The 25,644-nt window shown below is 58.7% G+C and overlaps 1 protein-coding gene across 1 annotated transcript in view; it reads left to right on the forward strand.

The window, feature by feature from the left end:
• Nucleotides 1-22,962, forward strand: part of JPH3 (junctophilin 3) — a 77,722-nt gene extending 54,760 nt beyond the window's left edge. Inside the window, 3 exon segments of the mRNA XM_037816425.1 lie at nucleotides 7,650-7,774; nucleotides 14,908-15,800; nucleotides 21,463-22,962. Coding sequence (XP_037672353.1) covers nucleotides 7,650-7,774; nucleotides 14,908-15,800; nucleotides 21,463-21,543 — 1,099 coding nt within the window. The 3' untranslated portion in view covers nucleotides 21,544-22,962.
• Nucleotides 22,963-25,644: the final 2,682 nt, after the last annotated feature.

Consider the following 25,644-nt stretch of genomic DNA (forward strand, 5'->3'; position numbering starts at 1 on the left):
GAGTGGCTGAACCATTGTACAGTCCCACCACCAGTGAATAAGAGTTCTGGTTTCTCCACATCCCCTCCAGCATTTATAGTTTCCTGTTTGTTTGATGGCAGCCATTCTAATCGGTGTGAGGTGATACCTCATTGTGGTCCTGATTTGCATTTCCCTAATAGCTAGTGAAGATGAGCATTTTTTCATGAAAACATAGGAAATTATCCTCTCAGCTCTGAAACCCTGAGTTGTGGGGCCTGCTCCCTCTGGGGGCCCAGGGAGCCCCTTCCTCTCTCTTCCGCTTTCGGCGGCTCCGGCCATCCTGGGCATCCCTGGTCCCCACGTCCCACTCCTGGTGCCGCCGTCTCTGTGTCCTCTTCTCACAGGGACCCCAGCCCCGGCTGGGGCCCATCCTCATCCACCACGACCCTATTGTGCCCGGGTCTCACCTGCAGAGGCCCCATCTCTGAGGCTCCGGGGGCCGTGGTGACCCCACGAGGCCGCCCCCCCACCTCCCTATATACCCTCTGCCCCCCACTTCCCCAGTGCATGAACCCCTCTCTCACCCAGGGCCTTTTGCACTTGCCGTCCCTTCAGCCCGGGACCCTCCCCCTCCAGGACCCTTGGGCTTTGGCCCACACCTGCCTCCCTGGGATGCCCTGGACGTGTTCGGATCCACTGGGTCCACCCCAGAGTTCTGCTGACACCGTGGCTCCCACGATGCCGTGCAGAACAGCCCCCCGTGGCCCACGCTTTCCCTGGTGCCCACATGTGCCCAGCTCGCCGTCCTGCTCAGCCCTGGGGTCTCTGCATGCCCCTTCGGTGTGCATTTTCTTAAATGCAGCTTTACTGAGATATATTCACACACCATACAATCCACCTTACAATCACCGGCTCGTAGTATCAGCTCATGGTTGTGCATTCATTGCCATGGTCAATTTTAGAACATTTCACTACTTCAGAAAAAAATAAAAATGAAAAAGAAAACCCAAAACATCCCTTACCCCTTATCCCCCATTCTTTTTTTAAAAAACAGCTTTATTCACACACCCCACAATCCATCCTGAGTGAGCAGCCAGTGGCTCTTGGCATGATCACATAGTTAGGCTCTCACCACCACAATCTCCATGAGGATGTTTCCCTTTCTTCCACAGAGAAAGGAGGAAAAAAAGAAAAAGAATTTAGAAAAAGTATGCAAAAAGGAGAAACAACCACAAAAACACCAAGAACCCCACACCCCTCCCTTGTATCCCCCTTACTGACATTTAGCTTTGGTATTTTGCCTTTGCTACAACTGGTGGAAGATATTACAGCGTTATGTTCACTACAGACCTGGGTTTGCATTGATTGTATTTTTCCACATACTGTCCCATTTTCAACACCTTGCTGGGGTGATAGTCGCTTTTTCTCCCTCATGTAAAAACGTGTATTTGCACATTTACTCACCATCATTGTCCACTCCAGGCTTCACTAAGGTACACAGCCCCTGTTCTTATCTTCTGTTTTTCCTTCTGGTGTCACACGTGCCCCAGCCTTCCCCTTTCAGCTCCGTTAACTACCCTCACGGCGCCGTGCCCTGTCACACAGCATCGTGCGCTCCATTCATGCACCTTTGCAGTCCACCTTATCGAACATTCTGTGCCCCTGAAGCATCGGTTGCCCGATCTCTACCTTCTTCCGCTCTACTGTAGCTGTGCTCTTGAATCTAACTCTCAGTGCTTGCTCATTATCCCTTCTGTGTGTTTTACTTTTTTTTTTTTTTTAACCCCAGAGGGTTGTTTCCTAGAGTTTCATCCTTTTTTTTTTTTTTTCAAATCAGAGATGTTAATAGGTTTACAGAAAAATCATGCAGAAAATAGAGTTGCCATGTTACCCCCATTAGGAACACCTTGCGTTTGTGTGGGACATTTGTTTCAGTCAATGAAAGATCATTATGGTAATTTGATAACTGTACCACGACCCGTAGTCCGTGTTTACATTAGGGCCCACCGAGTCGGACAGTCCTTGGACTTTTAAATTGTTTTTTATTCTAGTAACATGTGAGAAACAAACACTATTTTTAAAAAGGAATAAACACTCACCCAGTTGTGGAGAAGAAAAGAATTTATTCACGGTCTTGCAAGAACGGGCACCCAACCAAAATGTGGGGGTTGGCGCACAGAACAATAGACCCAGCAGCATTTATTCCCTAACCCTAACCGCAAGTCCCTCCCCTGTTTCTCCATTGGCTGATACTCCAGAGGTTACGTTCTATTCGACAAGCCTAACTAGCCCACCCAAATTTGAAACATGCAGCCCGCCCAAATTGGAAACATTTGAAATACTTTTCCAGCACAAATTTGCAACATTAGGAACCTTTGGAACAAATCTCCACCCCTGACTATAATGGTTATGCCCAGGCCTCTTTAGAGCCAGTGGGGGCTAGTTTGGTAACAAGTTATGAGGCTATTTTGAGAACCTCTATTCCAAGGCTCCACCCTGCAAGGATAATAGACAGTGGGCGGATAAGCAGGGGGACTGACTGTGGATAGTGGGCGGATAAGCAGGGGGACTTACTGTGGCTTACAGTTTGTCTTTTTAACCTTCTACCAATTTCTTAACTGCCCCACCCTGCTAGGCACACCTGTCCTGTGTGAAAGCTGAACTTAACCTCATTCTCGCACATATATGCCACCTACGATTTCCCTTTTACCCACTCTACGTATACAATTCAGTGCTGACTGTGTTCTCAGTGTTGTGTTCCCGTCACCCAAGGGGAACCCCGTCTGCCTTATGCTTCATCCGCAGGATCTGAGGGCAGGAGCACGGGCGGGTGAGCTGGGCTGCGGGGCTGGCACTGGCCCTTGAGGGCCCCTCTGGCCTCGGCTCTGTGCACGTCCACACCTCCCCAGAGGATGCAGACTTGGCGGCTCGAGCCCCCCAGCCCCCGCTCCCTCGATCCTCTGGAGGAAACGCTTTAAATCCTGCAGCGAGCGGCAGGCAGGGGTGCGGGTGCCAGGGGCCAGCGGTGAGGGGCGAGCCGCTGCGGGTGGGTGCGGGGTTTCTTTCTGGGGCTGTGAAAATCTTCTAAAATTAGATCACAGTTGCACAGCTCTGTGAGTATACTGAAAACCTTTGAATTGTACCCTTTACATGGGAGAATTTTATGGTGTGAAAATATCTTAATAAAGCTGTAAAAAATTAAACTCACCCACGAAATACCCAGTAAGAGCAGCACGGGCCGCGGGGTGCAGCTGCCATCTCTCGTGAGTCTTGGCGACGGCCCTGACAGCCCTCGTCCCCACATGTGCTTTGTGAAAGCCGCACACCCTGATTTCCACAGACCTGGTGGCTGCTGGACCGTGCACCCCGAGGCCTGACAGTGTGGGGGTGCTCAGTGAACATGACAGTGCCAGGCCCATCCCCACCCTCCAGATCACTGAGGCTGGGTGCACAGGGCAGGGGGCGTTTGTGGGGGGCTGGGGGGTGTGTGAGGGGTGAGCCATGAAGCGGGCACAGGGGACCCAGCTGCAGGGCCAAGACCCTCCCTCGGGAGCTTCTGCAAAGGGGTGACGTGGCCACCGCTGCACCCCAAGAGGCTCGTTAGAGTCACCCTTCCAGCACGCTGGGAGCTTTTTCTGTATTAAATGCGTGTTGCTGACTTGTTTTATTTTAGGGCTGGCACAGCATATTCTTTTTATAGATGTGTGAACATACATATGTAAATATATGTATGATGTTGGTGAATTAGCGTTTGTGGTATTTTTACTAAGCAAGAAGGTGGGAACCAAACAGTGGCCCCTCCAGGGAGCCTCCCCCAGGCACACGGGGGCAGTCGGCGCGGCCGAGGGTGCGGTAGGCCGGAGGACACGCGTGGGGACGCCGTCTCGGGACTGTGTGTGGCCGTGACGGTCAGTCCAGGGTGAGCTCCACAGAAGGTGCCACGGGACGGTGGTGGACGAGAGCAGGTGAGGGGCCGGCCTGCAGGGTCTCTGGGTGTGGGGTGACCGGCCGCCTCCACCTCGCTCGGGGGGGCCACAAGGACCGAGGTTGAGGGGCTGCAGGGATGGTGTCCACTCTGTGAATGGCAGGTGCCCTCCCTGGGAGCGGGTCCCCCTGCCGGGTGGTTTGTCTCACCCCCCAGCTCCCCAGGCAGGCGGTTCTGGGGCACCCAGAGGCCAGAGGGCAGAGGGAGTTGGCGTTTGTTCCCTGCGGGCTCAGAGCTTTCCCGAAGCACCAGCCTCGGGCAGCGGGGCCAGATCCCTCCCGGGAGAGCTGTGGTGGTGGGGCAGGGCCATGGGCACACGGGCTCTCAGGGCTCAAGAGGGACAGTGGACAGGGGACAGCGGGAGCCCAGTTATTTCACGCGGCAGCTCGTACAGCGGGAGCCCGTGGTGGGCAGATAGGAGTGTGTTCAACTCGGAAACCAAAACCCCCAGGACTGGGATGGGGCATGAGGGGTGATGGCTGGTGGGTGCAGGGCTTCCTTCTGGGGTGCTGAGAATGTTCTAGAACTAGATAGAGGTGGTGGATCTACTAAATGCCACTGAATTGTTCATTTAAAATTGCTTAGTGTTATGTGAATTCAACTGAAAAAAGAAAAAAAGGAAAGGAAAACTAGAAAGAAAGCAGCTGGGCCTGCAACTTCCAGATTAGCCAAATTTATCGATTTGGGAGGCAGACTAGTGGTTGTCTGGAGCTGCTGGGGGTGGGGGGAGATGGGGAACGATGCCGGATATGGGTTTCTCCTTGGGGTGGGGAGATGGGCAGTCGCTGTGCCGAGTTGGCCCGACTGAAAACACTGCAGCCGCTGGACCGGACGCCCCGGTGAGTGAGTTCTGGGGTGCGTGGGTTCTGGGTGCCACCTCGGGGGCTTGGACCCCGGTGCAGCTCTCGCCGACGGCCGGGGCCGCACACCCCACCCTGGCAGGTGAGGGGGAAAGGCTGAGAGACTGCGCAGGGCCTGGGCCCACCGGCCTCTGCAGGGCTTCTGGAAGCTTCCTCAGGAAGGAGCCTGTTCCCCGCGGACAGTGCAGGGGCCCGAGCACCGCCTTGGAGGCTCGGCTTTCTGCTTGGCCAGACGCCAGCCCCCCGTCCTTCCCTCTTCCGTCTCCAGCTGCGCGTCTGTCCCCAGGAGGGGCAGGGACTTGGGGGGCAGGAAGGTGAACTGTTAACCGGTGAACTGTGTCCCCCAAAAGATACTTTGTTCCGACGGGGACCTTTCTTGGCTTTGGGGCCTGGGTGGATGGACTCAGCGGGGAAGAGGGTCTCACGCCAGCGGACGGGGTCCTCCTGGAACGGGCACAGGGGGCCGCGTGGCGAGGGCAGAGCGCCGAGGTCGCCGGGAGGGGCCGGGATGCCCTGGCTTTTGGGTCCCAGCCTCCGCCCCCACGAGAGCAGCGTCGCTGGCTTTCAGCCCGTCCGTGGCGCTCTCTGACGTCCCGGGACCCGGCAGTGCCGGCCGGGGTGCTGCTGACCAGGGGTCGGGTCGGGATCTGCTGGAAGGTCTGTTTCCCGAGGTGCCCCTGCTGCTGGGGCGGGGGGTGCCGGGGGCTCCAAGGACCCCATTCAGGGGATCCTGTCGCATGCCTGGGTGCAGCGCGGGTCTGCAGCTAGACTGGGTGGCGGTGGCTTCTCCCCAATTTCCAGAAAATGAAACTTATGTGAAGGACAGAATTTCCTCAGTGTTGAAATTTTGCACATGCGTTTTTCTTAAAGCGTTTGGGCGGCCGATGATGGGATGGACGGACAGACGCCTGGAAAGCGAACCTGAGAGGGAGCCTGGGCGCCGTCGACGGGCCCCGTGGCCCTCACGTCCATTCCTGGGCCGTGTGCATGGTTGCGGCTTCCGTGGTCCTGCTTCACGCCGCAGGCCTGTTGCCTTCTAGTGAAATTGCTCCCGGTGGGTGCGGTGGGCTCTCGAGGAGCTCGGGGGTCTCCAGGTTGAGCACGTGGGTGTCACTGGAGATGAGATGGGGTGTCTTGGGTGGAGGTTCCCCTGTTGTCTCGGGAGCCCCCTGTTGTACCCCGTTTTCCTCAGTGTCTGGGGACAGGGACACCGGGTATCAAGAAACGCAAAAGCGCAGGTGGGGGGATGCTCAGAACCCTCGTGTCGAGACCCCGTTTTACAAAGGGGGAGGGTCTCTTGCAGGGACTCAGCCAGGGGAGGCATGAGTGACCCCTGTCACTGTCTCCGCTCTGCCTCCCAGGCCCAGGTTCCATCTCGGAGTCACTGGGCCCGTCCTGCTGGGCACCGTCAGGGCCGGTCACCCAGGCCCGGGGTTGCCGGACGGCCAGCTGGGGTGTGGCGTCTCCGGGGGCCTGTGTGCTGGGTGCTTGCCCACGAGAGCAGACCTGCTTTCCAGGGCCCTGTGCTACACGACCCCATCGTGTGCCCCCGCCCCACCCCAGGAGGACACCGAGGCAGGAGGGGTCACGTGACCTGGGGCGCCCGGCCCCCACGCTCAGATGTGGGCTCGGACCTCGGACCTGCGCCAGGGGCCACAAGGTCATGTCTGGCCCATCTTCGGGGCTGGGGCCCGTGGGAAAGCCCACACCTTTCTCAGCAACCCGGAGAATGCAGTTCTGGTGGCTTCTGGAAGCTTCTCAGGCTCCCTGAACTTGGTGCCTCCTCCTCAGTGGGCAGGGATTCCAGGTCCCAATGGCGCTGGCGAGGGCCGGAGGAGACGGTGGCCGTGCCCCCCAGTCAGCACCCAGCTCAGAGGGAGCGGGTCGTGACCCCAGACAGGTCCGGCCCCCATCCCCTGCCCTGGAAGATGCTGTTGGTTAAAACGAGGCTGGACCTAACTGTGGGGGGCTCAGTCCCGTCTGACTGGGGCCATAAGCCGAGGAAACTCGGACATGGATGCAGAAGCCCGGGAGGGGGTGGCCGCTGGGGGACAGCCCGATGGCCAGCAACCACCCCCAGAAGCCAGGCTTTGGAGAAGGCGCCTCCATTTTGGACTCTTGATGCTGAACTGCAGCCAGTAATTCCTGGACGTTGAAGCCAGCCGGGGCGGGTGTCGGTCCCAGCACTTTCGTCAGGCGTCACCAGCAGCCACCTCAGGACTCTGCTCGTGCCTCCTTCCCGCCCCCAGGAACGGGGCTCTGGGGCGCCTCTGCTCACGGGTGCTGCCCTCGGACCCGACGCCCAGCGGGAGGCTTTCCTGCTGCGCTGAGCTAGGCCACACTCACGGCTGGGAGGATGGAGGCTCGGGGCTCACGGGCGTCTGCAGGCTCCCTTGGGGGGACCCCGGATTGGTGAGGGAGCAGGCCTGAGTCCTCCACAGGCTGCACACAGCTGGCCGAGGGCCCCTTCTTCGGGTCTGAGTCGAGCTGGGCATCGGGGAGGCGGGTGTCATTCTTCAGGGCCCCCCCCCCCGGGCCCTCCATGGTGAGCTCAGCGTCCCCCGATGGTCCCACAGAGGCCTGGCCCTGATCGTCCACCCTGGAGAGGGGCCGCAGGAGCAGCTCCCGCCCAGCCGTGCAGACCTGGCCGGGCCCAAGGACGCCACTCGGCCTCCGCTCCGGGTGGGGAGGGTGGGCCAGGCAGCCGGGCCCTGGATGGCACGAAGATGCAGCCCCCAGCCCCTCAGTGGACTGTCCCATCCCCGAGTGGGGGCTGCCCTCGGGCTCTGTCACCTGCGACCCTCGTGCCCCCTGCTGCTCACGCTCCCCCTCTCTCCGTCCAGGACCTCCCACTCCCGGGCCAAGGCTGAGGCGGCCCTCACGGCGGCTCAGAAGGCCCAGGAGGAAGCCCGCATCGCCAGGATCACTGCCAAAGAGTTCTCCCCCTCCTTCCAGCACAGGGAAAATGGTGAGTGCGTGGGGCGGGGGCTCTGCCGAGGGGCTGGGGTGGCCGTCAGGCGTGCCCCGAGGACCTCACCTGGCCGGCTCGGGCGTCCCCGGCCATCGGGCGCTGCCTGCCTCCCTGCCCCCTGGAGGCCCTTGTCCCTGTCTCGGGCGCCTTGGCATTTCTCCGTCCTGCTCTCCCGGAGGTGTCTGCCGGTGCGTGTGGCTCCTCTCCTGATCCTGGCCCTTCCCTGGTGCTGTTCCAGAACGTTCTGTGATGACAGAATATCTGTACCTGCCCAGTCCCACATGGCGGGTGCCAGCCACACAAGACAGAGGAGCGGAGTCTGTAGCTTTATTTGGTTACTCTACATTTAAGTGCAAACGGCTCTGTGTGGCTGCGTTGGACAGCGATGCCCGGCACGGTGACAGGAAGGAGCGGGAAGGAGCTGGAAGAGCCGGGTGCTGTGGCCCATCAGCCCTGTTTGCCTCTTCCCCTCCTCCAGGGGGACGGGGCCACAGCTGTGCGGTGCTTTCCTGGAATTTGGGCGAGGACGGAGATGGACAGTGTGTGGGGCTTGAGAGGGCTCGGGCTGTGGTGACGGGGTTGGGGGCAGTGGGGGCCATCGCTGTGGTCGGCTGGAGGTGTCCCTCTGCCATCTGCCCATTGGCATCCTGCGTCCCCTTCCCCTCGGACTCTGCCCAGACGGGTCTCATCGTGAGCCGGGTTCCGAGGTGGAGCAGGTATGCACACGGTGCAGCGGGGCCACGGGGCGGATGGGGCTGTCCAGGACGGCCGAGTGTAACCAGAGGTGCCTGGCCCCCTCCAGGCCGGCAGCAGAGTGCGTGGGGACAGGTGGGTCCTGGGTCCGGCCCCAGGCAAGAGCCGCACGTTCTCATGCTGGCCCTGCCCCAGCCGACCCCACTCCCTCAGGCCTGTCCCGGCGCCTCTCGGAGCCTCAGTTTCCCCACCTATAAAGGAAGGGGCCTAAAGCGGCAATCCCAGTCCACGGTGAACCCCAACAGAACTGTAGAGAGGCACAGGCACACACACGGACACCTGCATTCATCGCAGCGCTGTTTGTGGCAGACGGCGGGAGCAGCCCAGGGTCCATCAGCCAGCGGAGCACAAACATCACACGGCGGATCCACGCGGCAGGTGCTGCTCAGCCGGAAAAGGAGCGAAGCCCGGCTCGTGCCAGGGGGGACGCGCCCTAAGACGCCACGGGCACGAGACGAGCCGCCCGCGGCAGGACAAGCACTGCAGGACTTCTCTCCTTGAAACACGCAGAGCAGCAGGTTCACGGAGGCAGGACACACAACGGCGGCCAGGGCCGGGCGGGGGCTGCTGTTGGGAGAGGAAGTGTGGGTTTGGGATGACGAAGTAGTGGAATTTACACAGGATTGTTGATGTACTTCACATCAGACTTGTCCGCTTCAAATGGGTAAACTGGGTTTATTAGGAATATTGTACCACAATTAAAATACATTTCAGAAAGATGCAGTGGGGCGACTTGTGCTCCTGGAGACACAGCCCCCAGCAGCCCACGTGGACAGAAGCCTTTGCAAGAGCTGGTTAAGGATCTCGAGAGGAGCTCATCGTGGTCTAGGGCCCCTGAATCTAGTGAGAGTCCTCGTGAGAGACAGAAGAGGAAAAGCACAACACGGGGAGACGGGAGCTGAGGAGCGTGGGGCTCCCGGAGCCATGGGGGGAGCCGTCCACGTGTGCGGCCCCAGGCCTCGGCCCCTCGCTGGGCAGTGCAGTGGTATTGGCTCCCTCCAGCCCCCGTCGAGAGCCAGGCCGTGGAGTGGGGCCCGCTGGGCCGCGCTCGTGGCCAAGGGTCCCGCACAGATGCCTCGAGCTGATGTTTTAAATGCACAAGCTGCCTCCTTGAAAAGTCTCTTCTTGATTTAAAGAGTGGCGTCTCCATTTGGGTGATGAAGGGCACCCATCTCCACGAAGGCCATGGAGGGCGAGATGAGTGCTGGGGGACGGGCAGAGGCTACCGCGTCGGGACCACTGGGCAGTCGGCCGCGGGCTTGGAGACGGTTGGCCCCGCTGCCAGCCTGATGTGTCCTCGGGACCTTGCCCACTCCAAGGAGCTCCGGGTGCCCCGGCTCCCAGCTCCTGTTTGCTCACCTCCCGGGAGGCCGGCCCTCCACAGCGTCTCCTCCAAGAGAGCTGAGCTCACGTGTCGTGTTAGCTGATGCTGGCAGTCGACCTGTTCTGAGATTTGTCTTCCCGACATATGGGCATGTTCTAGTTGCTAATGCTGCAGAATGCAAAACACCAGAGATGGATTGGCTTTTATAAAAAGGGGGTTTATTTGGCTATACAGTTACAGTCTTAAGGCCATAAAGTGTCCAAGGTAACACATCAGTAATCGGGTACCTTCACTGGAGGATGGCCAATGGCGTCCGGAAAACCTCTGTTATCCGGGAAGGCACGTGGCTGGTGACTGCTCCAAAGTTCTGGTTTCAAAATGGCTTTCTCCCAGGACATTCCTCTCTAGCAAGCTTGCTCCTCTTCAAAACGTCACTCACAGCTGTACTCCCTTCAGTCTCTTTGAGTCAGCTCATTTATATGGCTCCACTGATCAAGGCCCACCCTGAATGGGTGGGATCACACCTCCATGGGAGTATCCCACCAGAGTCACCACCCACAGCTGGGTGGGGCACATTCCAAGCAAATCTAACCAGCACCAAAACGTCTGTCCCACAAGACCACAAAGATAATGGCATTTGGGGGACACAATACATTCAAACCGGCACATTCCACCCCCTGGACGCCAAAATGACATTATCTTTCCAAATACAAAATACATTCATTCCATCACAATATCACAAAAACCCAAATCATTTCAGTAACAAAAGTTAAGTACAAAATCCCATCAAAATCAATTTAGGCATGGCCAGTCCTAAGGCATAATTTTTCTTTAGCTGTGGATCTGTGAAAGTAGAACAAATTATGTGCTCCCAATATACAAAGGACAGACATTCATAGGATAAACATTCCCATTGCCATAAGGAGAAACAGTAAGGAAAACAGGGTTAACAGGAACAAAACAGTTCCTAAACCCACAGGACAAACTCCATTAGATTTCAAAGTCTGAGAGTCATTAACAGAACAACATTGCATCCTTGGGGCTTGAGAGAGTGGGAGCCTAACCCTTCCTAAGGGCCTTTTCGGCAGCCGTTTCCTCTCCAAATGCTTGGGTGAGTGCTCCAACATATCCACACATTGGGGAGACCACCTTCTCAGCCCCACCCTCCTCAAACATCGGGGCAGCTCCTGGATTCCCTTCCATCTCCAGGGCACACACTCAACACCTTCAGAACAGTGTGGTGGCAGCCAGGCTCTCCCCAATTCCCTGGGAATGTGCTCCACCCTCTTTGGGACCTCGGGTGGCAAAACTCTTCCAGAGCATCGAGGCGGAAAGCCCGCCCTCGACCTCCGGGGCAAACTCACCCTTTCCATGTGTGTGGGCTGCTCCGCTCTCCCAGCCCCAAACCTCTTGACTCCAGACCTCAACCTCCATGGCTCTGTCTTTGAAGAAATTTTTCCTGCAATTTGTTCCTTGTCTGTCTCCTCCAGTCCAGACTGGCAGCGGCTCTGTCTATAAAGTTCTCGCAAAAATTCTGTTGGCTTTGCATGAAGCACACAGGCGTCAAAGCCATCAGACAATAGGAGTTTCCACAAATCCTTTCTGGATAATTCCATCTCCAATCTTGGCTTGTACTGAAATGGTGCCTGGGTTCCATGTTTGGTTACATCCTCACGTTGGGCTGTAGCTTCTGGGATTCCACCCCCTGGAAGCTCATAATTTTCCAAGCCATCAGCTTCTGGTTTCTTTGAACCCAAGAGTTCAGTCCTAAGTTTATCTCTCTCTGCTTGCATTTTACTATAAGCTGCAAGGAGAAGCCAGGATACATCCTCCACACGTAGTCTGGAGATCTCCTCAGCTAAGTATTCCAGGTTGTCACTTTTAAATTCTTCCTTCCATCTGACACCAGGACTCAATTTTGACAAATTCTCTGCCACTTTAAAACAAGGTTCGCCTTTCTTCCAGTTCTCAACAACACATTGATCATCTCTGTTCAAGGCCTCATCAGAAGTATCTTTAGAGTCCGTATTTCCACAAACAGTCTCTTTAAAGCAGTTTTGGCCTTTTCTATCAAGCTCCTCACAATTCTTCCAGAAACTTCCCCTTATCCATTTAAAAAGCCATTCCAACATGTTTGGTATCTGCAAACTCAGCAGCAAAAGCACCCCACTTCTCTGGTAACAAAATCTGTTTTAGTTTGCTAATGCTGCAGAATGCAAAACACCAGAGATGGACTGGCTTTTACAAAAAGGGGGTTTATTTGGCTACACAGTTACAGTCTAAAGGCCATAAAGTGTCCAAGGTAACACGTCAGTAATCAGGTACCTTCACTGGAGGATGGCAAATGACGTCCAGAAAACCTCTGTTAGCTGGGAAGGCACGTGGCTGGCGTCTGCTCCAAAGTTCTGGTTTCAAAATGGCTTTCTCCCAGGATGTTCCTCTCTATCAAGCTTGATCCTCTTCAAAACGTCACTCACAGCTGCACTCCGTCCGGTCTCTTTGAGTCAGCATGTTTTATATGGCTCCACTGATCAAGGCCCACCCTGAATGGGTGGGGTCACACCTCCATGGGAGTATCCCACCAAAGTCACCACCCACAGCTGGGTGGGGCACATTCCAAGCAAATCTAACCAGCACCAAAACGTCTGTCCCACAAGACCACAAAGATAATGGCATTTGGGGGACACAATACATTCAAACCGGCACAGGGCATTTTCCACTTCTGCTGAGGATGCACTAAGGCAAGCCTTCCCAAACCAGGAATAGCAGAGGCGACTTGGCCACCTGGGGAGGGGCGGGGATGGGACAGTGCACCCAGCATCCTGCTCTTCAGGGCTGGGAGCTTTTGTCCCCTCCTGACAGATAACAAAAATGCAGCAGAACTGGGCCGGCTCCAAAGCCCGCGTGTGGTGCCCGTTTCCAAAGGTGAACTTTTACATGATGTTTCAGTGGGGAGAGCGTCGTGGCCTCGAGGGCCCGTGGCAGTTTCTGGAGGCCAAGTGCAGGCCACACGGCCACATCCTGGGGGCCTCAGAGCCCCATTCCCGCCTAGCACCACCTCACTCCTCCTGGGGTCGCTAGGGCCAGGACTCAGCCAGGGGGGCCGTGCCCACTTCCAGAAGGCAGCAGGACTCAGGGGGCCTGGGCCTGGCCTCAGAAACCCCACAACCCGAGCCGGGGAGCAAAGCCCTGGAGTCTAGCCACGATGCTCCATGTTCCGCTCTGCATTTCACCAGGATTCTTCCAGGAAGGCCACATGCTCAGGAGCTAATTTTATCTGGGAACAATCTCCAGCGCAGGGGGGTGCTGATGGCTGGTGCTGGGGACCAGTGGGAGGCCTGGACCCCCCGGAAGGAGGAACGCAGGGCCTGGCTGGGGCTCACAGAGGGGCCAGGGGCCGGGCTCCCCAGTGCACCTGGCGTCTGGGTTTGGGGACCCAGATCTCGGACATCCCAGTCCCAACCAAGGGGCCAGTGGTGGGGAATTGGCAGGAAGTACCAAGCAGAGCAGAACGGGGTTCATGGGGGGGTCTCATCTCCCTATCGGGTACCAGAGGGGTCCTGTCGTGGGGTGGACTATGTCCCCCGAAGAGACGTTCGAGTCCTGACCCCCACCCGTGGGGGGACCATATTTGGAAACTGAGTCTTGGACGATGTGAGGTGGTAAGATGAGGCCACATTGGACTGGGGGTGGATCCGATAGTGGGGAGAGAAGGACAGACAGCCTGGGAGACGGCCTGTATGACGGAGAAGGTGGGAGGCTGGGAGAGGAGGCAGCTCGGCCCACACCTTGATTCTGGACGCCTCCAGGGCCGTGAAAACAGTTTTCCCTTGCTCCACCCAGTCTGTCACTTTGCTGTAGCAACGCCCAGGGAACCAGGCGGCCTGGGGAGGCCGGTGCGGTGGCAGCCTGGGTCTCCATCCCTCGGCTGTGGGGAGGCGGGAATGGAGAGGACCCCAGCCCCTGGCCACACCCCGCATCACTGAGGAGGGTGCAGTCACGAGCGCTGACCGCTGGTGCGAGCCTCCACTGCATGCCCAGCCCAGCCCTGCCCTCCTCGTGGGTGGCTCTGAGCCCAGGATGGGGCCTTGTGCAGGGTCAGCAGGGACAAGGACATGGATTTCTGGAAGCTTCCCTGCAGGATCACCGTGGCCCCCCTGCGTCCACGGGCAGCTCCACGGCACGGGAGCAGCAGGTGCAGGAGCCGCTCTGCCTTCCGGGCCCCGGGCACACAGTGGGCTCCAGGAGGGCAGTGCCAGGCAGGTGGAGGCGCCCGTCCTCTGCGACCCCAGGGAGACCCCAGTGGCTGCTCAGCTCGGGCAGGACAGGGTTAGGGTCCTACGGGCCGGGATGCTCAATTTGGGGACAGATGCAACCCCTAAAAATTAATAAGATGTGAAGGAAGTGCCAGGTGCTTCAGTTTTTCCAAATTGAGTGAACTCTGGCCCAGCCCCGTTCCCCTGGGCTCGGTTGTTTTTTGGGGAGTTCTCCCCTCTCCCCAAGGGGGGTTGCCGCAGCTGGGCCCCTCCTCAGCCACGTGGCACGGGGACCAGGCTTGGGTTGAGAGCTGGAGCCAAGCCACCCCCTCCAGGCTGGACAGGAGCCGCTTACAGGGACCCCACCTGTGACGCCCGCTCTCTTGGCTGCCTGTTCTGTTTCCGGAATCAAGCTCCTTAAGCCCCTTGCAGGTGGGGGGAGAAGGACCAACTCGGGGTTCACTGGAGACTTCTGCCCCGGACAGGGTTCCCGGGTGGTAGGTCAGCTGCCGCTGTGATACTCTGGTCCTCAACCTCCTGTCCCCACCCGCAGAGGGTCTCCCGGGCGGCCGTGGGCCTGGGGCTGGGGGGCTGAGAGCACACAGAGCAGGCAGCTGGCCCCTGCTGCCCACCAGGACCTGGGGGCCACCGGTCATCCCGTGTGGGCAGCAGGGCCTCGGCTGCCACGGTTTCTGCCTGTGGCCGGATGATCTAGTCCTGACTCACGGCCCCATTTAAGACGGGCCCACTGTGGTCTGTGCCCAGTAATCCCAACTCTGCTTTCTCCTCCCTCCAAGGGCTTGAGTGCCAGAGGCCCAAGCGCCAGAACTCCAGCGGGGACGTGGAGGTGCTCTCGGCGGGCACGCCCCTGCAGCAGGAGAGCCCCGAGCTCTACCGGAAGGGCACCACCCCGTCCGACGCGACCCCTGACGACAGCCCCCTGCAGAGCTTCCCCGCCAGCCCCTCGGCCAGCCCGCCGCCTGCCCCCCGGAACAGGGCTGCCCACTTCTCCCGGCAGGTCTCAGTGGACGAGGAGCGGGGCAGGGACATCCAGATGCTTCTGGAAGGCAGGGGAGGGGACCACGCCCGCAACAGCTGGGGCGAGGAGAAGGCCGGCGGCTCGAGGGGCATCCGTGGGGGGGCCCTGCGCAGCTGCCAGGCCGCGGACGAGCACCGGGTCCGGGGCTCAGGCCACAGGCAGCCCGGGAACCCCAGGCCGCGGGAGTGGCGGACGGGGTCCCCCCCGACGTTCTCGTGGACTTCGCGCCCCCGGGCCGGCAACCCCGGCTCAGGGAGCACCAGGCTGGCCGAGCTGGACGAGGAGAAGCTCAGCAACTACGAGATGGAGATGCGGCCCCTCCTGAGGATGGACTCCTACCTGCAGGAGGTGCAGCCCCCAAAGAGACGCTTCGGCAAGGGGGGGCCCTGCCGGGGCCTGGTGGAGGAGCACCCCCCCGAGGACCGGGCCTTCGGGCTGCAGCGGCTGCGGGCTAAGGCCCAGAACAAGGAGGGCCTGCGGCCGGTGGTGCCCACGGAGCCCGCCGTGCAGAAGCTGGAGAGCCTGCGGCGGGCGGCCCCGGCCGGGTCCCGGCTGCTGCGCTGGGACCTGACACTGTCACCGCCCCAGAGGTCCTCGCCCGTGGCCCCGGAGCCCGACGAGGAGAACGGGCGTGAGCTCAAGCCGAGCGTGGTGAGTGGGTGCGCGGGCGGGGAGGGCGGGCAGGGCCCCCAGGCCACCCCCAGGACGGTGAGGGCCACGCGCCCTTCAGACTTGCTCCTTTCAGGGGAGGGCTTTGGGTGGTCTTGAAAGCTCCTAAAAAGACACTGGCCCTTTTAGCAGCGCAAACCTTCCCCGACTTGCTAAAACCACCCAGCTCCTCAGGAGGGTCCCCCCTTCCCTGGAGAGCTTCGCCCCAGAACAAGGCTGTTCGCTCACCCATGCTTACAGGCCTGTAGGCAGGGTCTTGGGCAAGGACCCCGGCACTGGGCCCGGTGCTGGGGGTCCCGCCGCCTCACAAAGCTAGTGTGTGCCCCAAGCCGTTCCAGGGGAGACCCGGGGGCGTGGTCCGCAGGCTTCCGCCCGTGACCTCCTGGCCCATGAGGGTTTGTCAGGTCTGGGGTGCTCCTAGGGACTTGTCAGAAATGCCGGTTCTCAGGCCTTCTGGGGTGGGGCCCAGCAACCTGGATTTTATCACGGCCCCCGGGGGTGCTGGGGCTCACATGGGGGACCCCACATTAGACTTGCTGAGCCTCACCCAGCCATCCCTAGATTCACTCCCCGGGCAGACGGAGCGTGCGGGCTGTGGTGTCCTGCTGTCACGCGGGGCCGGGCGGGGCCGGGGAGAGCCCGAGCCGGAGTCACTGACCTCAGGGGCCCCCCGTCGCCCACTGGCTGCCCCTGGGAGAGACCCGTGGCTTCCAGGTGCCTTGTTCCCGCTTGTAGGAAGGAAGTGAGGATGGTGCTTGTCAGAATTCGTGCCCTTGGACACTGGGGGCACGTGGAGGGCACTCAGAGCTCTGGCTTTGCCGCCGGGGCCCGAGACCCTTCACCCTTGCTCCCGGCCAGGCCAAGGCATGCAGGGGCCCTTGGGGGATTTACTGTTCTCGCAGCACTGGGCCTGGGGCCCTGTGATTCTGCGCGCCCTGGGGTGCCCCTGGGGAAAGGTGCCGGGCCTGGGACACCTGCTCCCGCCCCCCCTGGAAACCACCGCGTCTGTCTCGTTTGCGGGTTGGCTCATTCCTAAAATGCTCCCCACCCAATACTCACCCCAGAAAGTGGCCCCGTGTGCTCCTGCTGGGACCAAAACACCAGCTTACTTTTACAACTTATTTTTCCTCATCGCAGCAGTCAGACCATGCATGTGTGCCTGCGGGCAGGCGGTTATCTTAGGAACCGCCGGGCGAGGATGGGGGCGGGATGCAGGAATGCACGCCATTCTGCCCTCCGTGACGGTGCTGGCATTTCGGGGTGCTTTAAATGAGGCTCGCTGGGGTGGATGTAGTGAGCGGACAGATGCACCACCCGGTGGCCTTCGGGGGGCAGCTGCAAATGTGTAGCGTGCGGCTGTCACTGGGGAGAACAAGGAGCTGCCAGCAGGATCCCGTCCCCTCCAGAGAGCTCTGGCCAGGGCTGAGGTCAGGGGTCCCCGCCACTCCCAACCTGAGGGCTGAGGCCAAGGCCAGCACCCAGCCCCTTCCTCTTGGCCTGTGCGGGGCCATCTGGGCTCAGTGGGAGCTTGGCGGCAGCTGCTGCTCTTGAGTGTGGTCTCAGGCACCCATTCGTGCACTTGTCACGCTGATGGGGTCGTGGTGTCTGCTGGTCTTCTTGGGGGCCCAGGAAGAGGCATGTACCCCACCCTGCTCTGCACCCCCAGCGGGGTTTGGGCCATTCAGGTGGAGGGTGGGGGTCTCGCCTGTCTGTTGCTGTCACCCGTCAACACAGGGTCAGGAGAGGGGTGCTCTGGGTGGCATCAGGCCATTTCCACCTCCTGGTGGGAGCAGGGTCTGTGGGCTGGGCATGCCAAGAGCCCTTCCCCGCTGTTGCTGCCTGCTGCAGAGCCGAGGGGTGTCGCCCCAGCCCCAGCCCTGGGAGCAGGTCCCCACCGTGGGGCAGCCGAGGAAGAAAGAAACCCTAAGGGGCAGGCAGTGGCCCCAATGTGCAGAGTCCATGGGTTACTGGTTCCGAGACCTGGCTGCTCCAACCCAGACACAGTTCCATCTCCGGCTCTGCCAGCAGACAAGCCTTTGCCCCCGCCTGGGACACCAGAATCCGGCCCACCAGAATCCGGCCTACCCAGTGAGGGGGGTTTCAGGCCTGGGTGGGACCCTGTGCCCCCAGGGACGTTCAGGCCCATGCTGTCCCCATCCTGAGGCTGCTGGGGCCGATCGGCAGAGCCCATTCCCTGCTGCCAGCTCCCAGTGGCACAGCCTGCAGGGCCTGTGCTTTCTGGAGACCAGCTCCTCTGTTGTGCAAACTTGGTTCTCTTGAATCATTTCTGAAGCCAGTGTTCTGGCAGGGAGTTAACTAACCCCCACGTAATGGGTGTTGCTCAGCCCGGGAACTGCTGATGGCAGGGACGTGGGCCAGGAGGGGTGGGAGCCTGGCCGGTGGGGCCACCCAGTGGCTCATGGGCCGCCTGAGCCTCGGTTTCCCCCGGTACTGGAGGTGGGGAGGGACACTCTGGCTTGCTGCTTAGGCAGAATGTGCCAGGCCCGGCCAGCTGATGGGGTCTGCAATGGGGCTGCCGTCTTTGAAGGGAGCCGTGTGGAAGCAGGGAGCGTGGCACAGCCTTGCAAGGCAGCGGAGTAGCAACGCTGCAGGAGGGCACTGTGTGTCACAGGTTCCAGCAGGAGGGAGGTGGCCGTGGGCTGGAGTCTTCACGGGACAGGAATGAGCCGAGGGGGGCTTCCAGGGTTGGGGGAGATGTGAGGTGGGGACGTGGAGGGAGGTGTGCTGTCGGGGTCCATGTGTCATCCCTGTGCGGGAGAGGGAGAGGCACGCCCGGCTGCTGAGGGCTGAGCTGGTGGCATCCTTGGTTCCTGGAGCACCCGCATGTTTTCATTATCACACTGAGACGGAACTCACACCATCCTGGTCGGCTTCCTCTCGGTGTACAGCTCAGGGGCTTTTATGTATTCACAGAGCTATGCGAGCATCACCTCTGTCAAGTTTTAGAACATTTTCATCGCTCCAAAAAGAAACCCTGTACCCCCTAGCATCACAGCCCAGAGCCCTCCTCGCTGTGCGGACTTGCCTGTCCTCACGCTCTGGTCTCTGTGACTGACGGCATCACGTCTCCCAGGTCAGCCGCGGTGTGGCCTGTACGGGAGCTGATCCGTTTTGATGGCTGAGTAATAGTCCACTGTAGGGACAGATCACGTTTGCTTTACCTACTCGTCCATTCACAGACACTTGTGTTGCTCCCACTTTTCGGCTGTTCTGCAGAATGCTGTGAACTGGAGCATACAGTACTGAGCACACAGTGTGAGTAGCTGAGTCCCTGCTTTCACCTCTGCGCGGTGTCTAGTTAGGAGTCGAGTTGCTCAGTGTAACTTTTCATTAAACTTCCAGACTGTTCTCTGAAGTGGCTGCACCTGCTTATATTCCCACATAAACAAGAGGCTCTGATTGTGCCTGTAGCCATCCTGGTGGGGATGAAGTGGGACCTCACAGTGGGTGGGGATTGCATTTCCCTGATGGCTTTTCATGTGCTTTTTGGCTTGTTGTGTGTCTGCTTTGCCCATTTGTGGATTGGCTGTTCTGTCTTCTGGATGCTCGACCCTTATCAGATACGTGGGTTGCAAATATTTGCTTCCAGTCTGTGGGTCCTGTCTTCACTGCCTGTGCCATTTGCAGCACAAAAGTGTATTTCCATGAAGCGCGAAGGCTCTCCTCCTCTGGGTCCCCGTGCTGAGCCTCTGCCCTGGCAGGCTGTTTTCGGGGGGCCCTCGGGGCTCCTCCCATGCTGAAGGTGGCACGGAAACTAGCAATGGGGGCTCCAGGGCTTTCTCTCTGTGCTGTCTGTGTCGCTATGGAAATAGTCACCGCTCTGGCGGTGACAGACATCCCCGGGCATGATGCACACCGCACAGCCAGTTTCTGGAAGGGACTCCAGTGTACGGATTCCTGGCAGTAGGAGTTGCCTTCTGGGGAGGGGCAGGGAGGGGGGTTTGAGGTGTCTCTCACTCCCTCTGTGGCTTCGGGGGCCCTTTCCCTAAACAAACAGTCCAATCCATAGGCGCAGGTCGCTGAACTGTGCCACCAGAAACCAGCATGCCCAGCTCAGAGAACAGGGCTTAGAAGTTTTCATAAACTGGGGGGGCCCTCGGCCCTGAGGTCCCTCACGTGCTCCAGGGAGGGGTCTCCGCTCCCACGCCCACCTGGTAACTGGCCGCAGGGCCTGGCACAAGGCCATTGGCCTTCTCAGGTCAGAGCAGCCCTCGGCACCTTGGTTTTCAGAGATGATGTTGGGACTCTGAAGTGACCCACCATAACCACGGTCCCTTCCCCGGGACCGAGGGCTGAGAGTGGGGGCAGGACACAGCCTCTCCGCATCCTGCTGGGCTCCCCACCCCAGTGTGGTGGGACGACCCCCTTGGAAAAGCCTAGGCTGGTTCCTGGCGATCCCCGGCTAGCTGTGACTGTCCTCTCGCCTTCCACGGACTTGCTGCTGCCTGACGCTACAGCTCGATCGAGTCTGCAAAAACTAGCCAAGCAGTGAGGTCTTTGAAATTGGCCATAAGGGGACCGGGTTTGGGGGGACTAAAAGAGGGTGAACTGAAAACCACCCTCCAGTGTGCGGTTCCGGGATCCAGGTGGGGCAGTGGTTGCCCCCAGACAGTGCATCCTGTGACCTTCAATCCAAGCCCCTGCTCCCTTCCATGGGCCTCGCTCCCCTGTGGCAGCCCCAGGGCCCAGCGGGGGCACCTGCCAGACACTGCTCCTTCTCTGTAAGTGGCTGCTGGGTCAGCCGAGCCCCCCCCCCCCCCGGAGCTGCTGGGCTGCCTTGTGACCGAGGCCCGGGCGAATGAGCCTCGGGGGCAGCCGAGCCGAGGTGGCCGGCCCATCCACAGTCCCCAGGCACGCCACCAGGTGCAGAAGGCAAGCCCAGATCAGGGCACCCGAGCTCCTGGTGCACTGTGGCCTGGGCCAGCCACCCCAGTCCTTGCTGGGGAGAAGGTATGGGCCCTCTCTGGTCTGCAGCCCACACACCCATCTTCGTCCGGGTGTGTGTATGTGTTGGGGGGGGGTGTAGGCCTCACAGCCAGCTCCGGAGGTTGTGGCACCTGGCCCCCGGGGTCATCTCTGCCGTGGCACGTGTGCCTGGCTGCACACTTCTGCGGGGCCCATCTCAGAGGTCTCGCCGTCCAACAGCAGCCGCCAGGGAGGGGAGGCTGTGGCTGGAGTGCCCGCAGCAGGGGTCTGGCACTTTGCTCCAGGGAGGAAGCCGGGAACCCTGGTGGGAAGGTGCTTCTGCTTGTTCCGGGAGGGTGGGTGGGAGACAGCGGCAGCGGTGTGCAAGCACCGGGCCCTCGAGTGCAAACCCTGGTGGCTGGGCGGGAGGGCGGCAGGTCTGTCCCGGGTGGGGGCTCAGTGACCGTGCGCAGCAGTGCCTGGCAGGGATGGGGCAGGCGTGCACAGGCCGTCTCTGTAACAACCTGCCTTGTTCTTGACAAGCCCCAAGGAATTCCAGACCTGCAGCTTGAGACTTCTGAGCAAGCGGGGGGCTCCTCTCCGTTTAAGCTCTGAAGAGTATCTGACGGTTTATTAAATGATCTGTTCCCCTTCCCTCTCTGGGGGTGGGGTGTGGCCACCGGTGACCTTACAACCCACCTCTCCTTTTCTCTCCTAGGGCTCGGCCCCCGTGCTGGTGGCCATGGTGATTTTGCTGAACATCGGAGTCGCCATCTTGTTTATTAACTTTTTCATCTGAGATTGTCACGGTAGCAAAATCAACAGTGTGTACAAAAGGGGGAAATAATGCAAAACAACAAGAAGGGAACAGTCCAACAAAACTTCCAAGTCTTTTCACAGGAGAACATGATTGGGTATTACTCACAGTTTGCCTTTTTTTCTGGGTAATGTTTTTTGGATTTTAGCCAAAATTCTCTGCTTGTGTAACCCTCCGCTGTGTGGCATGGCAGAAGGTGGCCAGCACGCCGACCCTCCCAGCTTGACGAGGAGAGAGAAGGGATCCGGCACGTCACCGTCATCCTCACGGTCCCTGTCTGGGACATGGAAGGAGGCAGCAGCCAGTGCAGAAGCTCAGGAAACCTGCATCCAGCTGTGCCAGGCACAGATGTGAAAAGTCGACTGTTTTCCTCTGCGTTCTGGAATGGTCCGGTGACATGTCTGGGCATAAGGCAGGGGGCAGGGGCTGTCCCTCCCAGCCGGTGGCAGACCAGGCCTTCTGGGTTCATTCTGCCCTGCAGATTTCCGGCGGAGAGAGAAACACGCCTTCTCTTCCCCATCCAACCAGATGTTCGCCAGGCCCTGTCTTTCCTCAAGAAGCCCAATCCCCACCCTTGGGTTTTTAAACAAAGCAAAATCCTGATTTGTCCCAGGTCTTTCTCCAACTCGTGTGTCTGCCCCGTCCCATCTGCCACCAGCCACTGGGGGAGCTGTGCCGTGAGGCCAGCGGGCTGTCCGAGGTCAGGCCAGGTGTGGGGGCAGGTGGGGCTCACCTGGCCACAGCCAGCCTCCGCTCTCATCCCTGGGCTCTGAGCATGTGGCACTTCTGCACTTTGTATGCAGGATGTAATGCAGGCTTCCCGAGGCCCCGGGTAGACGGCAGCCCCTTGGTGATGCATTTCTTCCTGCGGAGTCGCTGGACTCTGCCAGTTTTAATTTCTTTGTACCGTGCCTGCCTGGCCCTGCCCGTGACAGGCACATGCCATTCAGGTGCCTCGTTCCCACCCCATGCCAGAGGACAGGAACGTGGTTGACACTCAGTGGCCTGAAACTTCCTGAGCAACTGTGGCGTACCCCTCCCCACCCCCAGATTGTCCATCATAACTCATTTCAGTCAGATGAAAACAGATTCCTTCTGTACCAGCGCTGTCCCACCCTCCCGCCGAAACGAGGCATGCCAGAATGTCTGCGTGGCCTGCGTGCCGAGCCGTGGGGACAGCTGGCCCCGGTGTGTGCTCAGTGCCCAAGCCCACGCCCGGGAAGGCCCTCAGGGCGGTTTCTCACAGTCTTTGGGTGCAGCCCGGCTCACAGATCTGCCTTGCTTTGCTTATGTTTAGCTGTTTCTCTGCTACCTTTCGAGCAGATTTCTTTACCACACTGCACTGGATTGCTATATTTTTAACCAGAAATAAACTAAAGATTAGAGCATGTTCCAGTTAAATTCAGTTTTTTTTTTTTTCGTTATACGTTCAACTCCCCGTCTCTTCTTGGTTTTAGCTGGAGGGTCTTTTTTGGGAGGCGGGGGACACAGGCAAGGGAGGCTCAGTGGGTGATGCAGATACGCTTTCTAAAGGGATATTTTTTTGTACATCTTTTCTGTTCTTTTTTAATACTGAGTGGTTGCTGCAGACCTGAAGTGAACCAAATGCAGATCCCTGTTCCCTGCAGCTCTAAGAACCACCCGTGCTGGGAGACTTTGTAATTCTGTTTGCAACTCTTTGTAAAGATTCTAGAGACTTCTTTTGTACATTCCGGTACTGCATGACACAAAACTGCACTGCAGACACAGGTCACACATTTACTTGCAAACACACCAGGAGAGACCAAGATGTCCACAAGCCACAGCACAAAATGCATCTTGTTAAATAGAGGCTCTAGTGGTTTCATGGCTAGGGGTCACCCAGTACCAGCCAGGTCCCCTCACACCTTGCCCAGCGGCCAGTAGGTACAGCGGTGACAGCCAAGTTGGCCCCAGCTGCCCCTCCTGCTGGCAGAGCTGCTACCCCACGCTCCCAGCACACGCGGATAGGTTCAGTCGAGACTAAGATGCCAGGGAGTGTTTGCAGATGGTGTGACGACAGGTGGGCTTTGCTCCGCTCTCCTGCCCTCCCTACCTTGCAGGACCCGACAAGCGTGTGGCCGCCTTCTCCTGCTGCCCTGCTTCTCTCCGTCAGCCTTCCCGGTGGGCACCAGGTGGAGCTGGACAGGGAACCAGGACGGTCAGGCAGATCGGATGTGCTCAACGCAGCTCCCAGTTCATGAGTTCTAATTAACACCCAAAGCCGTACTGTAACAGTCATGTTCTCCCCGAGCAGTCTCCTCTGGGTTCCAGGCTTGATACACTGAGAGGCAGAGAAATTAAGGGGCTTCTCAAAGTGCCCAACTGCAGCCCAGGCCCCTGGGCACTCACCTCCCACCACCCTCCAGTCTGGGAAACCCGCACGCACACTTTGTCCTAAGAGCTGGAAAAGCCCCTGGGCCCCAAGGGCCTCGGGTAACGTCGTACCTGTGGTTTACCTGTTTCATTCATGAAACACTGAGGACACTACAAATGTCAGGTTTACTTCTGCTTTCTGAGGGTCATTTAGTGCATATGAAATGCTTGGATAATTCCTGACAACTGAAAAATTCCCCTTATCCATTCTTTTGTGTTTAAGTTTTGTGATCATTGGCACACAAGCTCCCCGGAGATTTAGGGCTGCATGAATACCTCAACTGCAACAACGGACAAGTAAAACTGTACATGTAGAAAAATGTAGTGGAGCCACAGAAATGCAACGCCAGTTCCCCAAATCATGAGCAGGGGGAAGACTCAGACCCCCGGGGCTTCCATGCAGCGTCCCGCCTCCACAACCACGTCTTCCTACTGACAATGAGGGTTCTTTCTTTTTTTAAACTCCATTTTCTGAGGTATGAATAAACACACACATACTAGGGGAATGGGCCATTTCCTATGGCCCAAACCCTAGATTCCCCAGGAGCATGAATAAGGCCCCGGATCGGGGCTCCCCAGCCCTCAGACTCCCCGATTTCGAGCCCCGGCTTGCAGTTGTCCCGGCGTGACTGCTAACTGCCCTCTCCCTCCCAGAAGCCCAGGTTTGGACAATAGGTTACATGGCCGCCTACTTAGAAACCAAAGCCCGGCCTGTGAGTCCCTGTGGGGATGTTTGGACCAAGCCATCACAGAATCGTCAGAATGGAGGAATGTTTTGGAGTAAGTGAAAGAAAATGAGTTGTTGGTTTTTATATTTGGGTTTCGGACCCTTGTTTAAAGACTCCGAGGCATCTTGGAGTTGCTGCAGTGTCACTTCAGCAGGGTCTTGCCTCCCGAAGTAGCTCGTGTCAGGGCCCGTGGGGACAGAAGAGCCCCCGGGAGCCCCCAGCCCAAGTCCCCTCAGGCGCCGAGGGCACCGGCCTCCCTCCCGAGCTGTTCTAGGGTAACACACCCCCGGCCACTGCCCCCTCCCATGTGTCTGTGGAGCAGCTGCTTGTCTCACTTTCAAATGCAACATAAAACACTTTTCAAGGTTAAGGCTGAGGCGCAACCTTCTCTTTTCTAGATTAAGCTCAGTTTCTTCAGCTCCTTAGAGCTCTTGTCTTCCAACCTTTCTTGCCTCTGGTCTCAGAAACTCACCCCCCAGGTGCCCACTCCATGTGCAGACTCGGTCTCCACAGCCGCCTCTGCGACCTGATTCCTCTTTGACGGTTTATTGGGTGCAGCCAACAAAAGTCTACGTTTCTGCCTCTGCGTACACGCCACAACGGACGCACTTCTGTGCTCATCTCCAGGCCCTCCTGGGGTGACCACTTGCCTTTATTCAGTTAAGCATGGAAGTGAAGTAACAGGGTCAAGATTTCAGTTGAAGAAAAAGGTGTAAGGCCGGAACTCCGACGTTAGTGAATTCCAGTCGTCCTGCCTGTCCTGCTCCCTTACCAGGGCCAGCCACACATGAGGCGATGCTGTCACTAGGCAGAGAGACCGAAAATGACACTCTGACCCACAAGTGCCAAGAAATGTTGCTGACAGCCTTAAAAGCAGTCATGCAGATGCCTTTGTTCAAAAAAAAAAGAAAAACAAAAAAACAGCTAAGCTGTATTTTTAGTGTCCGTATGCCTGGAAAAC

This window comes from Choloepus didactylus, chromosome 22 (genome assembly GCF_015220235.1).
Source record: "Choloepus didactylus isolate mChoDid1 chromosome 22, mChoDid1.pri, whole genome shotgun sequence".
NCBI classification, from domain to species: domain Eukaryota; kingdom Metazoa; phylum Chordata; class Mammalia; order Pilosa; family Megalonychidae; genus Choloepus; species Choloepus didactylus.